This window comes from Scardinius erythrophthalmus (assembly GCF_964197995.2).
Source record: "Scardinius erythrophthalmus genome assembly, chromosome: 10".
Lineage (NCBI taxonomy): Eukaryota > Metazoa > Chordata > Actinopteri > Cypriniformes > Leuciscidae > Scardinius > Scardinius erythrophthalmus.
This window is the reverse complement of record NC_138230.1, coordinates 17816553-17833355: the sequence shown is the minus strand read 5'-3', so window position 1 is coordinate 17833355 and position 16803 is coordinate 17816553. Positions and strand designations below refer to the sequence as shown.

Genomic DNA, 16803 nt, shown 5'->3' with positions numbered 1-16803 from the left:
CTTTTCATTTTGACGATGGGGGTGGGCAGCACACACATTAGTCTCCAGCCGTATGGAGCCAGAGACTGGAGCAGAGGGATGTAGTCTGTCTTCACTGCGACACCCTGCAAAACAGTCAACATAATGTGTGAAAACATTTCACTCATTCCCTATTGAGACAAATTGTGTGAATGTGCACATATGTCTGCACTCATTTAAAAGTTAGTTGGTAAGAAGAAATGTGTAAGTTTCACTACAAATAATAGAATTCGGCATGTACCAGAGTAGACTTACATCAATCACAGTCCATTGCTCAACTACAATAGCATCATACACTGTGGTTGGCCCAACATCACCTGAAGGACTTTGGAAGATAAAAACACTTTCCACAGTGGAAGAAGATGCTGAAGATAAAGAAAAAAGGATTGGAAAAGGTTTATATGAATTCAAAGTCTTTAGATATACCAGGACGTAGGTAGCACTCAAATTACTATGAATGGGAGAAAGTGCAGCTTGCAATATGGCAGAATAAGTCCCGCCTTCAAAATTAAAGGGCCAATCGCCAGTTAGTAAAGTCTTCACGTCACTGCAGCTGCCCTTAGGAATCTCCGGTTACTACAGCCTATTTAACGCAATTTGAGCAGTAATTTATGGGATAGTTCATCTCAGATTTTGTTGCAGTTTTGAAATATGTTATTTAAATGTAAGTATGGCATATAGTGTTTGGGACTTCAAGATTTCCCTATTCAAATAAAAAGGACTTGGTCTTGTATGCCTGAAATAGGTGCCCGGAGGCGTTGCAAATAGAGTGGTCAGGTATGACGTCACTTTGTAGGCCAACCGGCAGTTAGCATCACACCCAAGGTTCCCTCGACAAAAACCCAAGAGGATTTTCATATAGGCTTTTGGATTATACTAAAAACAAGCTCTGTGATCAACAAAAGTTCATGATACTTGCACGTTTTGTCCATCAAGATAATTATCACAGATATGAACAAAACTTTTATGAAATTTGAAGCCTAAATGCAGTCGCCAGAAGTAAACAGCTAAAGGTAGGCTATAAACGAACTACACCACGGTCCCAAATTCAACGTCATCATCACTAAGCTTCCGACAACTCTTTCAGTTTTTATCAAATAAAAAACATTTTCCCAGAAAGTTTGACTTATAATAATTGTGCTCTTATAAACTATTCTAAGCATAACAAGGATGTAAAAGCAGACTGAGTTTATCTGTTCAGCGTGATGATGTTTAATGTCCCAGACAGTCTCTGTAGTCCCATTTAGCCACTTGTTAGCAACCACCTTTTACAAGACACGTAACAGCTTCAAAAAATGGGATGGGGTGATATTGATGTATTTTATGTTGCAGAACAAAACGTAAAAGTGTCTTGAGCTTTTGTTCATCACAGACCTAATTTCAGCCATTTAACCAAAAACCCACTGACTCTGGGACGATAGAACCGGAAGTGCAAACTTGTTTCCACGTTTTGGCCTACAAAGTGATGTCATCCCTGCTCCATATGGTCGCCAAGTGAACAGACTTTCCTTGAAAGGGACTTTATATGAATTGTTGACCAAATTTGTTTTATAGTCACCGCTGAGCTGATTTCTAAAATAATGATAAAAGTAGTATATTATTCTATATTCCTATATATTTCTATATTATTATATAGTTTTAATATTATTCTGTTTATTTTTATTATATGTGATGCATTTTGTCACATTTGTTTTTTTCTAATAATTGTATAATTTCTTTAAAACTCGCTAAATGAATAAATGTAATACATTAGTAGAATGTTTTTTTATTCAGCAAAATTTACTACCATTTGTAAATTGTCACTACATCTCCAGTACCTGTGTCATCTCCCAGATGAAAGTAGCCGTCGATCAGCTGTGCGCCACTTCTGAAGTGCTGCGTCATGTGATCCAGCCAATGAGAGTCAACCGAGCTAACAAGCCCCGCCTCCCTGTGCACCTGCATTGGAACCCTCAGAGAAAAGTATTTTGGCGATCCCGACAGAACTATCGTATGGTTGTACAGCGCGAACACCTGCACACCTACACATGCAGAAACAAATACTGTCTGTTGCTACATATTGATTAAGACTTAAAAAGCCAGATAATTATAAACAAACTTGTAGATAAGCAACTGCTACATGAGCAAGTGTTTCTCAGAATATCTGCGAAACGAAGCCGCTGATAAACGATGCGTCAGAGTGCTACTGATTTTATACAGAAGCTGTTGTTTTAAAGTTAATATTGAGTAACTTAAATTTTAAACACAATATTCCCTGTTACTTGGTCTACTTTTGCTCAGCAAACAAAAATAATTCCAAACAATGCCACAGAAGAATTTCCGTTGCGCAATACACAGCAATCACTTTACTGAATAAATCAGTGCGTTTGAATGAATTGGTTGACTAAATTATTCGATGGTTAACTCAAAGCTGCATCTGAAATTGCATACTGTATTAGGTACTACATTTGGTTTGAAACTTACTTCACGACTGTTAAAAAAACAAGTTCTATATAGTATGAATGTGTGTGGTATGAATGAAATTCGGAAGTACTACATCCACCATGTTGTCATCGTGTAGCCTACGCCATCAGTAGCGTCGCTTCATCACCATTCACAACTCCTCTCTCATGGGATAGCAAAGTGTCTATTGAATGCGCACTTCAGAATCTCTTTTTGCCTACTGGTTTTCGAATACTATGTATTTGGACATAGTACTCCGTTTGCGTATTCAGTTTTTCGCATACTATATAGGCTACTATATATGCAGCAAGTCACTTGTTTAATTCCTGAATCAATCAGTGTTTGAACAAATTGGTTGAATGAATGATTCCATGTGATGTATTTTGTCAATATCTAGATTCTACTATATGTAAATCGTCTCTACAATTAGATCTGAGTCATCAGCATATTTTGAAAATAATTATGAATTGGACCAACACAAGACAAATCATGACCAATACTAAGATTTCAAGTTTTCTTCACTATTAAAGAATTGTGATCAAATCAGACCTGGGAATTAAAAATTGCTCATCTTATTTGATATAATTATCTTGATAAAACTTGATATAATCTAAAAGAAAACATGTTTTCTTGTTTGTTTTTTTCCACCATCCCATTTTCTGTATTTCTACAGGCTGCATACTTACGATTCAACATCTGGGTGGTTCCAGTGCACTTGCTGGGTTTGTCTTGGCTTTTGACCTGCTCTCTGTGCTCTCTTTTGTGTTTTTCTGCCAAATCGCAGCTGGACAGGGCTGGCTGCATTCTAGTATTTTGGGTTTGATGTGGCTCTGATGCACAAGAGCTTAATATAAACTCATGCGATGACACTCGATTTTTTAAATCATCAGCTTGTGTATATTCACATTCAACATTCAGGTATTGATACTCTGGACACTGATGGTTCTCAGTGAAAGGATTCTGATTATTCCAGCCCTGGCTGCTCTCAGTGCTTTGTATTTGAAGGCTGTGGTTCATAAAGTCTTCATCGTGTTGGCTCTGGTTCTCAAAATCTGGATTAAAGGTTGTACGATACTGGTTTCGATGATCCCCGTTGCCTCGATCCTGTTGGCTCTGCTCGCTCACAGGGCTGAGGGTTGGAGGTCTGCTGCTGTGATGCACAGAACAGGGACTGGAGTGCAAGGAGGAAAGCTCTTCTGGTTCCCAGTGACCAAGGAAATATGGACCCCCACCGGGCTGGGGCAAAAACCCCACAAACAGATCACCCTGATCAGCCAAATCCTGCACCTGCATCCCCAAAAAACAACCAGGATTAATTGAAAACATTAAGACATTCATCATGACACCTGTTCTATTCAAAGTGTACAATCAAAGTTGACAATGTAAATGGATTCCAATGTAATATGAATAATTTTACAGTGTCTTTGGAAGAGGAAGGTGGTGCGTTTTCCTCTAGATGCTTTTAAAATAAGCTCTGTGGAGCTGTGACAGGAAATGCTAATGAAAACCATATTTTCCAATCATCATACTGTCACGCCACACACGCATATGTCTAAATCATCAGTAAATGTCACACGGCGCAAACACTTCCACACACACACACACACTCAGTCAAACACTGCTTATCTCCAGATAAATGCAATTACTGAAAAGGCGAGGGGGTGACGACTAATGGAATGGCAGATGAATACGGGGTGTCTGTGTCTTTGCAGCAGCCTGTCAGCTTTTGTTTTCTGTTTTACAGCCGTATTGTAAGACCATGATAGAGAGAGTCTGAAGTAAGTGGGTTTTTGATGCCATCTTTAATTGAGTGATGACATTAAGTGTGCCACTAAAGTGAATGAAAAACAAATTGACCTGCTGCTCTCTGTTTGAATGAAAACAAATTAACTTTAAAATAAGGTCAAACCTTTTTCACATAGCCCTGTATGACTTCTGGGTCAGGGTCCTGGTGACCGAGGTAACACACGTCTGTTGTGAGATGAGGCTCCACCCAGTTCAGCAGACCACTGTCGGAACCACTGTAACAAAAAAGCACCATAAAGCGACTTTTGAACATCTATAATTTAAATGCACATGAAATCAAAATAGGCCCTATTTACTCAGTCTTGATTCATCTATGAACCTTATTCCAAAGAAAGAAAATCCCTTGTGGCAAGCAGGGTGGGGCCAAGAGCCATGGGAACGGAGCGGGGCTGGTGGCACGAGTGCTAATGATTGGTCTTGAGTCCCACAGAGGAGTTCCAGAAGGAAAAAAAAGGAGGAGTAATGACATTGAGGGAGGAGAGAGGACCAGGCCATGGACATTTACATTGTGATTTATTATGTTTACATGCGGCACATTTTGTAAAATAATCAGAAAAATATATTACATTTTCAAAGATCTGTTTTCTAGTTTAATATATTATATACTATATAAGGTATTTATCATTAACTTTATAAATAATTTTTTGGAAAATAAATATTTTGTAACATTATTTATAAATTTGTCTTTACTGTCACTTCTAATCGATTTAATGCATCCTTGTTGAGGTAAAATATTGATTTCTTTTAAAAACCTTTTTTACTCACGCAGGTATGGTAGTCAATTTTTTTTTTTTAAAGTCACTTTTTAAAACCTTTTACTGACCTGACATTTTCACACAAACTAAAATGTAAAAGTAACTCTCTATTTCTAAGATGATCACAGGACCATTTTATATGAATTAAGAATGCAACATAGTTGTATATAATGCAAAATTATTACTGTTTGAAATGTTGATTGATGTGTACAGAACACTGTTTCCCTTTCATTCAGTGACTACGAGTTACGTCAGTGAATGATGAAATGGGGATTTCGCTTGGAAGCCTATCACCTTCGAGTTTTACAAAACGAGCCAATGGCAAGGAAAATGCCATGGGTCTGCGGAATTTGCACAGCGCAACTCCGCCCCACCGTGTGGGTATAAAAGGAGGGATGCTGGCAATCTCGCATTATGTTTTTGCTTTGGAGCCAAGAGTTTCTGTTCACTCCTCTGCAAGCCTGTATCTGAGTTCTTCGACTACGAGACGAGCGGCTCTCCAGAGTGTTGGTGCAACGGCGCGTTCCAGCGAAATCACATTGCCTGCTGCTGGTCTGTGCAGTGATCTTCCAACAGTGTGTGTGCTTCTCCCTGGGCGCTTCAGCACTCTGCTGAGCTTTTTTCCTCTCACAAAAGAGCTTGCCTGTGGCACATCTTTTTCAAGATGTCTCGTCCGTGTACTTCTGGGTGCGGTCGGATCGTTTTGCCATCTGATGGGCGTCATGAAGAGGTCACGAGGTCCTGGAAGTCCTTCTCTTCCCTCAATGGGGATGCAGCTAAAGGGTACATTGGGGTCGCTTCTACCTGGCGTGGTGATCCAAAGCAACCCTCCAAAGCCTGTAGGTTATCGTATACCCTGGTGGCAAAATCCTATAGAGCTGCGGGACAGGCTGCCGCCTCGCTGCATGCCATGGCCATCCTGCAGGTCTACAAGGCCCGGATGCTCTGGGACATGCACAAGGGTAGAGCTGATCCGGGGCTCATGGAAGAGCTGCATGCTGCCACCGACCTCGCTCTCCGGGCAACGAAGGTGACCGCACGCTCCCTGGGTCAGGTAATGTCCATAGCTGTGGTCCAGGAGAAGCACCTTTGGCTAAACCTGGCTGATATGCGAGATGCTGAGCGGAACCGGTTCCTCAACTCTCCCATATCCCAGGCTGGTCTCTTCGAGGATGTTGTCCAGCAGTTCTCGGCTGCCCAGAAGCAGACTGAGGCCATAAAACATGTTCTGCCCCGGCGGCCAGCTGCTGCCTCCACCCAGCCGCCACCCAGATGCCTCAGTCTAGTCACCGCCGAGGGCGCCCTTCTGCGGGTCCCGCCCCTCCCGCCTGGCCCCAGCAGCAGCCTTCACCAGGGCCGCGCCGTGGAGGTGGCCGCATGAAGGCGCCTCAGTCCGCACCAGCCCCGCTGCCTGCCAAATGCCAGGGGAAGTGGCGCTCCTGATGCAGACTGCTCAGAGATGGGCTGCAGTTCTTCGTGGGAGATGGTAGCAGGGCCACTCCTTCCCCCGGTGGAGGGCCGGGGAAGAATCTTTTGTGGTTAAAGGAAGAACTTAATGTGGCACCTTAATGTGGTTAAAGGAAGAATGACACCCCCGTCTCTGAGCCCCCAGAGGCCGCAGACGGTAGTGTGCGACACTACGCCTCGCCACCCTCGTCCCCCTGTCGCCAGACGCCTGTCATAGCAGGCCCCTGCGGAACGCTCGTCCTTCCCTGGCCTCCTCTTGTCAGGACGTGGCATATGACCATGCCCCCACACCGGGGCGCTCCACCTCCCACGTCCGGCCGGTCATTCCACCTCGCTGCCCCATCGTAGGTACATCTATGGTTCGCATGACCCCACTAGTTCAGTTTTTGGGAGCCTGGCTAGAGCTTCCCAATCTGTGCCGCTGGCTGCCCCTCCTTCATTGTACCCAAGAAAACCGGTGGGTTACGGCCAATCCTGGACCTACGCGTCTTGAACCGAACCCTTCACAGGCTTCCATTCAAGATGTTGACAGCCTAACGCATTTTTGAATGTTTTCGTTCTCTGGATTGGTTTGCAGCGATCAACCTGAAGGGCCCAAAGTACTTTCATGTCTCCATTCTTCCTCGACACAGACTGTTTCTACGGTTTGCTTTTGAGGCGCAGGCATACCAGTACAAGTCGTCGAGGCAGCACTTGTGCCACTCCGGCAACACGTGGTTCGCATCCTGAACTATCTCGACGACTGGCTGATTCTAGCTCTCTCTTGAGATCAGGTTTGAGAACGCATGGACCTGTGCATATGCCACTGGCTCCGGCACCTCACCCGTCTGGGCCTTTGGGTCAACTGGGAAAAGAGCAAACTCTCTTCCGTGCAGAGGATTTCTTTTCTCGGTATGGAAATCGACTCGGTCGCCATGTCCTCGCAGCTTACGAGCGAGCGCGCGAAGTCACTGCTGAATTGCCTGAGTCAATTCAAGGGCAAGAGTGCGGTTCCACTGAAGTTATTTCAGAGGCTCCTGGCGCATATGGCATCCGCAGCGGCAGCCACACCACTTGGACTGCTTCATATGAGACAGATTCAGTACTGGCTTCGTGATCGAGTCCTGAGATGGGCATGGCAACAGGGCAAGCTCCGAGTACCAGTTACTCGGGCCTGCCATCAGACCTTCACGCCGTGGTCGAACCTCTCCTTTCTACGGGCCGGAGTGTCCATAGAACGAGTTTCCAGGCATGTCATTGGCCTACCTGGTCTGGTGCTCTTCGCGACAGTCCCTCCCTGGCCAAAGGACCTCCTTTCTCAGAGACGGGGCACCATCTGGAACCCATCTGATCTGTGGAACCTGCATGTGTGGGTCTCGGCAGGTTTGAGTACCCTACCACCTCAGGTGGTGGCTAACATCACTTCCGCTAGGGCTATGTCCATGACACATGCCTATGCTCGCTGAGAAGACCCCAGAAAATGCCCAATTGAGTTTGTGCTCTCCTTCCTCCAAGAAGGGTTGCAACAAAGGCTGACACATGCCTATGCTCACTGAGAAGACCCCAGAAAATGCCCAATTGAGTTTGTGCTCTCCTTCCTCCAAGAAGGGTTGGAACAAAGGCTGTCTCCTCCACCCTGAAGGTTTACGTGGCCGCCATCTCTGCACACCATGACCATGTAGAGTCGAAAACGGTGGGACAGCATGACCTGGTCGTCATGTTCCTGAGGGGGACGAGGAGATTAAATCCTCCTCGCTCTCCTATTATACCCTCTTGGGACCTCGCAGTGGTCTTATCAGCCCTGCAGAAAGCTCCCTTTGAGCCATTGCGATCAGTGGAGCTTAAGTTCCTGTCAATGAAGACAGTGCTCCTGGTTGCTTTTGCCTCCATCAAGAGGGTAGGGGACCTGCAGGCATTTTCGGTTGACAAAGCGTGCGTAGAATTCAGCCCGGCTAACTCTCACGTGATCTTGAGACCCCAGCCTGGATACGTACCCAAGGTTCCCACCACTCCTTTCAGGGATCAGGTGGTGACTCCACCCGGAGTGCGACTTCCTCCTGAGCTTAAGCGCATGGCGCCTCGCTAACAGACATCTGTAGAGCTGCAGGCTGGGCAACACCCAACACTTTTGCGAGATTCTATAATCTCCGGGTAGAGCCAGTGTCCTCTCATGTACTCGCTTCCACTAGCCAGTAAGTAGGACCTGCTCTGTGTCATCGCTTGCTGCGCAATTCCACTCCACGGACTGGATACGTGCACTATTTCACTCAGATGAGTTCTCCTTAGACCCTGAGTTCCTCCTTCACTGTTGATGCCATCACCAGAGTGCATGCCCAGTTGGTCAGCCCTCGTGATTGGCTAGGTGCTCCATGTGCATGGTTCCCCGCTTGGGCAACCCCCACATGTGTATTTCCACGGTAAGTCTCCCCCGAGCACGTGTTTTCCCCCAGTGTACCTTGGTATTCCTGCGTTAAGCCTAGCCCTTCGTCCGTGCAAGTCTCACAACAGGGAGCTCAGACTTGTGCAGGGCACTGGAGTGGCGTGATTAAATTGGGACCCCATTTCGCAGTGGCGTGATTGAATTGGGACCCCCATTTCGTCATTCACTGATGTAACTCGTAGTGACTGAACGGAAGGGTTAAGTCCCTCTGCCACAACCGCTGGAACGGCCTGGAGTCCAGTCTTGGCTCCTCAGCGGAAAACTACATAATGAGAGATTGCCAGCATCCCTCCTTTTATACCCATGCGGTGGGGCGGAGTTGTGCTATGCAAATTCCGCAGACCCATGGCATTTTCCTTGCTATTGGCTCGTTTTGTAGAACTCAAAGGTGATAGGCTTCTAAGCGAAACCCACATTTTGTCATTTACTGATGTAACGTCTCCGTTCCCTCCTCAGGGAACGAGGGTTACATACGTAACCAAGACGTTCTGTACAATAAGCATATGCCGAATATAGTCAAGGTTTGTGTGTATACCTGTGTGTTTGTCTGATGAGCACAGCTCTGTGTAACTGCTTCTGTAGGTTAGCACTAGCAGGGCCGCAGGAGTGAACAAAGGGATGGACAGCAGCCAGTACGAATCCCTTCTGATACAACTCACACACCTGCACTGGAAGCTCTCTGACTGACGACAGACACAGCAATGAGGACACTGACACCTCTGAAGAGAGAGAGAGAATCAGACAGGCACACAGAGAGAAATGAGCAGAGAAAGAAAATAAATAAATAAACATGTTATCTATCGTTCAACTATCATCATAAATAATTATCGTTGAAATGAACTTACCACCATGACAACTTACTTCTAATAATAAAAAATACCTAGAAAATATATAAATATTTTGAAAAAAAAAAACCTTACTGATGCGCACACACACACACGCACGCACGCACGCACGCACGCACGCACGCACGCACGCACGCACGCACGCACGCACGCACGCACGCACGCACGCACGCACGCACACACACACACACACACACACACACACACACACACAAACAATAATAAAACAAATAATTTAAAAAAATGATATCAATCAGTAAGATTTCAGAAAGATTTTTTTGAGAAATTAATAATTGTATTCAGGAAGGATGCGTTAAATTGATAGTAAAGACTTTGACATTATTACATTTTTTTTAATTTTAAATAAATTGTGTTTCATGCTTTCTATTCATCAAAGAATCCTGAACAAAAAAAACTGTATCAGCATGTTAGAATGATTTCTGAAGGATCATGTGACACTGAATATTGGAGTAATGACTGCTAAACAAGTAATAAAAACTCAGTGAGTGTTTTAGCGCAATTTTCTGACGTCATGGGATCACAACACTAAGAGATAGTAAATCTTTTTATGTTTTTTTTTTTTTTTTTGTGCGTTCCCGAGATTAGACCTTCCTTAACATAATGCCGAAAAACCGAAGTCTCTAGGTGAAATTGTTAAATCATGAGTTAACAATCGCAATTTTGTCCGTTGGAAAATTGCGCTAAAAATCAGCAATGCCATCACAGGAATAAATACAATTTTAAACATATATCAAAGCTGAAAACTGTTATTTTAAATTCTAATAATATTTCACAATAATACTGTTTTTACTCTATTTTGATCAAATAAATGTACCATAAAAAATCTTACCAAATCCAAACTTTTGAACTCTTTAGGAATGTCTAATGAATGAAAAAATATATTTAGATATTTACCGGAGTAATAAATGTGACAACTAGCCCTAGTCCTTCACATATATCAATGAACTGATGAATAATGTATGCATTCTCATAACACTATATCTGCATGAACTAATATATTCACCCCCACCACATACCCATGTGGAAACAGGGAGGAGGAATGACGAAAGACAAGAAGCTCATTTTCTGACACACTAACCGAAATTCTGTAGAAATAGTGTTACGTCTCCCTTTTAAAGATGTCTAGGGTTAATAGGGTAAGTAACATATAAGTATTTAATTTAAATAAAAAAAACAGGTTCGGTTACCGATAGTTGTAATGATGTGTTATAATGATCCAGACAGAAACAGATATCCTCAAACAATTTTTAGTAATTCATAATAATAACAATAATACACCCGATTGCTTTACAGTGTCCATGTGAGTAAATAAATATTTACAAAATATACAAGTAACATCAATGGAACCAAAAACACAGAACACATAAGAGGAGGACAACGAGCGGTGCTAAATCAAAGAAATAAACATAACAAAACAAACAAACTATCTTAACCCTCTTATTACTACTAATCTAACAAAGAAATAAAACACAAAAATAAACAAATCTTCGGCCAACAAATAGCCAACTAAACTACACTAACTAACAAAACATAAGTACATGAGGTAGCACCCGCTCCTTACCTGATGTATTAGACAAACAAACTCTAACGTGTTGTACAGTGTAAGTCACGTGACATACTGCTATTCCTCCTCTCTGCGTCTGGAGATTTCGCGGACAGCAGTTCACATATCAAAGTAATCAAATAATACAAACTTAGGAAAACAAAAATAAGAAAGCAATCGAGGAGGCTAATAACAACACACCACAAATCAAACAAGAAAAAAAACACGCCCCCTCCCTTCCTCTCGTCACTTCCAGCTTCTTATAGAAGGAGAGTACTGATTGGCTCCTTCAGGAGAGAACGTCATTGGCTTGTTAAATCATGATTGACATGAAGTTGAACCAATCGAAGTGGACCTAAAAATAAAGGACAGCTCAGAAGAAACAGGAAGGGAAGGTAAAAGAAAAACAACCAAAACGATGCAGACGTAACACCCACCCCCTTAAAAACAAACTTCTACGCATAATAGAAGTTTGCATGCTCTTTAAACCCGGGAGAGAGCATCTGCCACCACGTTATCAACACCTCTTTTATACCTTATTTCCAGATTATAATTCTGAATAATGAGAGACCATCTCATCAATCTCTGGTTCTGGTTGTACATGCGTAGAAGAAAAGTTAGTGGGTTATGGTCTGTATAAACCGTTACAGGAAGGACAGTAGAACCAACATAAACGTCAAAATGTTGAAGAGCTAGCAATAAAGCCAGAGCTTCCTTCTCGATAGTAGAATAGTTACGTTGATGCTTATTAAATTTCTTTGAGAAATAACAAACAGGATGATTGATTTCGTCCTTACCCTCCTGCAATAACACGGCACCAGCTCCCACCTCACTTGCGTCCACCTCCAACTTAAACGGTGTGGAAAAATCAGGAGCAGACAACACGGGTTCGCTACACAATAAGGCCTTGATGTTGTCAAAAGCGTTCTGACAGTCAGGTGACCAAACAAACTGGTTGGCAGGGCTAAGCAAAGCAGTTAAGGCAGTTGCAACTGATGAAAAGTTCCGGCAAAAACAACGGTAATAACCTGCCATGCCTAAAAACCTACGCAACTCACGTCTGGTAGTTGGCACAGGAAACTCACTAATAGCCGAAATCTTTGCTGACAACGGGCGCACTTGACCCTGACCCACCTGTTTACCTAAATAGGTCACCGTCGCTTTCCCAATCTCACATTTAGCAAGATTAAGAGTTAAGGATGCCTTCTCTAAACGCTTAAACACAGTTTCCAGTAACAATACATGCTCTGGCCAGCTTTGTGAATAAACAATCAAATCGTCAAGATATGCATTGCAGTTAGGAACGTCGACAAGTACCAAATTGACCAATCTTTGAAATGTAGCAGCGGCATTTCGTAAGCCAAAAGCCATAACGTTGTACTGCATGAAGCAATCTGGCGTTACGAACGCTGAAATTTCAGATGCTCTAGAGGTCAAAGGAACTTGCCAATATCCTTTTAGTAAATCGAGTTTACTAACAAACTTTGCAGATCCTATGCTATCCACGCAGTCTTCCATCCTTGGTAAAGGAAAGCAGTCTGGTATCGTTACAGCATTCACACGTCGATAATCAGTACAGAAACGTTTAGTGCCATCGGATTTCTGCACTAAGAGACACGGGGAACTCCAAGGACTAATGCTAGGGCTGGCCAATCCCTTCTCCCCCAAATACTGAGTCTCCTGTTTCATTATAGCTCTTTTAACAGCATTAATCCTATAAGGGTGTTGTTTAATCGGACGTGCATTACCTACTTGAATATCATGTTGTAGCACGTGTGTAAGTGTGGGAACATCACCCAAAATAGAAGAAAATTTGTCAAGAAGCTCTACAACCTCCTGCCTTTGATCTTCATTAAGATGAGCTAGAAAGGTTGACAAGTCTGCAAGAGTTTCAGAGTTTGATAGCCTGGCTGATAATAATGGTGCATCACACTCTAGTACACCATCCTGATCGGCATCCTGCTGTTCAACCACTGGACTCGCCTCACAAGCCACCCCTACTGGCAAAACAACAGGATTATCATTTTCCATGGTAAGAGATTCTGTATTAGAGACAACTCTAGTATGATAAGCCTTTAGCATGTTAATATGGCATACTCGCTTCTGCCGTTTTCTATCAGGAGTTCGCACCACATAATCAGTCTCGCTCTTTTTCTCTAGGATCACGTATGGTCCGGAAAATCGTGCGGATAATGCAGATCCAGGAATGGGGAGTAAGACCAAAACTTGATCACCAACATCAAAAGACCTATCCACTGCACGTTTTTTCATAACGCGCTTTCATTTCCCCCTGAACTTTAGACAAAGATTCTCGAGCTAGTGTACAAGATTTCTGTAATCGTTCACGAAACTTACTTACGTAATCTAGCACATTTGTTTTCTCACCATTTTCAATCCCTAACATCCTTTCTTTCAGGGCTTTCAGAGGACCTCTCACCGTATGTCCAAAGACTAACTCTGATGGACTAAATTTAAGAGATTCTTGCACAGTTTCTCGAATTGCAAATAAAAGCAATGGGACTCCTTCATCCCACTCCTTTCCTGTCTCGATGCAATATTTCTTCAACATGGATTTTAATGTCTGGTGGAACCTCTCCAACATTCCCTGACTCTGCGGATGATAGGCACTAGATATACGATGTGTAATATTTAGCGACTGGAAAACTTGAGAACAGAGTTTAGATAAAAAATTGGTGCCCTGATCGGTTTGCACAATCTTAGGCAACCCGAAAGTCGAGAAAAACTTTATCAAAGTTTTAACAACCACTTTGGCTGTAATCGTACGAAGCGGAATGGCCTCTGGGTACCTGGTAGTGGAACACATGATCGTAAGCAGGAACTGGTTACCAGATTTCGACTTTGGCAATGGCCCCACACAGTCCACTATCACGTGTTCGAAGGGTTCACCCAACACAGGTATTGGAATCAAAGGAGCCGGTGGTATCACCTGATTAGGTTTCCCTGCGTATTGACAAACGTGACAGGTTTTACAATACTGAATGACATCACGCTTAAGACCATACCAAAAAAAATGTTGAAGGACACGGTTGTAGGTTTTTGTTACTCCCAGATGTCCTGACATCAGATGGTCGTGCGCCAATGACAAAACCTGCTGGCGAAAAACGGTAGGAACTACCACTTGATAAACTACGTTCCACTCATTCTCTATAGTGTTACTTTTGTGCCATTTTCGCATAAGTAATCCATCCTTAACCAAGAATGAAACGTTATCCAATTCATCGTTATTCACTGACCTAAAACATTTTCCCAACGATAGATCATTTCTTTGAGCTTCAATGAGTTTTTCACGAGTTATGGTTAATGACAAAGGATCACTCACTACAATCTCTCTCATCTGGTCATTGACACAAAACTTGGTCTCCACAACCTTCTCAGCCTCCCCATCTGTACACAAGAAAGAGTCAGATAAAGATATGTCATCTCCTTTGAAAGTATTCTGGTGAAATGGTTTTACAAGCAAATTGTTTCTGTGATCAGTAATTAAAGTTAATTTCCAGCGCTCATTATTCAGGGCCACAGTGAGCTGCAATCATCTTTCAGAGGTGTGACGAGCTTGTTTAAACAAAACTATGACGGTCTGAACACGCTCTCACTCTGAGGGGGGTTTATTAGTGTTTCCAAAGAGGAAATAACAGCACGATGAACCTATATGTGAAATGAGTGCATATGTGTGATTTCTGTGATGCAGTGTGAATTTCACTGTTTGGATGCAGCTCATTTTAAGGAAATTATGTTATTTATGTAACATGGGGAGGCAGCTCCAGTTCCCCAGGAAGATTGTAGAAACTTTGCTCCGGCCAGACCTGATCATGTGGTCAGAGCCACGCAAGACCATCTTGTTGGTGGAGCTCACTGTCCCATGGGAGGAGGGAATGGAGGCTGCCAACGAGCGGAAGTGTGCCAAGTATGCAGACCTGGTAGAAGACTGCAGAGAGGCTGGCTGGAAAGCCACCATGTGTCCCGTCGAAGTGGGATACAGGGGCTTCGTTGGGTCCTCAATGGTTCGCCTGCTCCGCGAAATGGGATGTACAGGAGCAGGGTGTCGAAAAGCCATGAAAGAACTGGCAGAGGAGGCAGAGAAGGGCAGCTTTTGGCTGTGGCTAAGGAGGAAGCATAAGGGGTGGGGGCCAATTAACACCTAGGGCATCAGCAGGGGGTGGCAGGGAGTGATCCCTGCCATTGCTCCGCCACCAGGAGATGTACTGGGGTTAAAGGAGCGAAACATCCATGACTGGTGGTCCCCAGCTGATGACCCGTTTTATGCCCAGAGAGGTGCTCAGAGGAGCAGAAAGGCACCGGTGGAGGTGTGTCAGGCAGCAATGCCCAGCAGGTCGACCATCAGCCTGTATTTCGATAAATGTCTGATCGAAAATTTAAATTCAATCATGTCAGTAGCTCAGCCCAGTTCTTGGAAGGTTCTCTCAAAGTTATGAACAAATATAACTCCAGTAATGTTAATAGAAGTTCAGAGTTATCTGGTCTTTAATGATGTTCTCAAAACTTTAGCCCAAAAACATTATTTGTACATTCATGAAACTTTTTTTGTCCAAAATGTTTAGGCTAGTTGAACATTTGTCTAACATTTTTTAAATGTTACTACGTTTTAAAATGTTCAGATAACAGTCAAATGTAACATTCCCATAATGTTTGCAAAATGATACAATGGAATGTTCCCTTAACGTTTGCATAACCAATAAAAAAACGTTTTTAAAACTGGTCATTTTGAACATTCAGGGAACATTCAGAAATAATGTTTTCATAAATTAATGCGAACATTAGCAAAACGTTCTTAGAACATTGTTAGCTGGGAGGTTTGGAATAGATTTGCTTATAATTTAAATTTGTAAACCTTGTACGTGTTAAAAAAATGAAGATTTTGAAATGAAGAGACAAAGACGTCTCTTGTGCGCATTTATTTGATAATTTATTATTCATTTGAAAACAGTTGTGCTGCTTAATATTTTTATTGAAACGGTGATACATTTTTTTCAGGAGACATTGATGAATAGAAAGTTTAAAAGAACAGCATTTGATTGAAATAGAAACATTTTGTAACATTATAAATGTATTTTACTGTCACTTCATCATCATTGCTAAATTAAAGTAATAACCCCCCCCCCCCCCCCAATAAATCTCACTGACCCCAAACTTTTTTTTCTGTGCCCACTTCTGTTTTCACTCTCTCAAATATGACGAGAGAAGAATCACATTTAAAAACAAAATTAACACCAAACAGTTACATTTACAGCATAACTTGTTCAGTATCCAGTTCAATTATCAATATAAACTTCCCCAAATGACAAAATCTGTTTGCAATCATCTGGTAGTGCTGAAACAGCGGAAGTGTCTTAGACTTTATGATGTCTATTAACTCCACTCCGGTCCAGAGCATGAACTATATTAACTAGCACATCACGCGAAAGGCCTGTGGCAAAGGACACTCTATGCTTCAGCTATGCATGAGAG

General features: G+C 42.9%; 1 protein-coding gene across 1 annotated transcript in view; it reads right to left on the bottom strand.

Moving 5' to 3' along the window:
- rftn1a (raftlin, lipid raft linker 1a) overlaps positions 1-16803 on the bottom strand; it is a 33638-nt gene that overhangs the window by 1831 nt on the left and 15004 nt on the right. The window contains exons 3-8 of the mRNA XM_081377301.1: positions 9443-9626; positions 4370-4481; positions 3147-3747; positions 1836-2039; positions 274-383; positions 1-104 (exon numbers count right to left, since the gene is read on the bottom strand). Of these exons, the coding sequence (XP_081233427.1) occupies positions 1-104; positions 274-383; positions 1836-2039; positions 3147-3747; positions 4370-4481; positions 9443-9626 (1315 nt within the window). The remainder of the gene's footprint in view (positions 105-273; positions 384-1835; positions 2040-3146; positions 3748-4369; positions 4482-9442; positions 9627-16803) is intronic.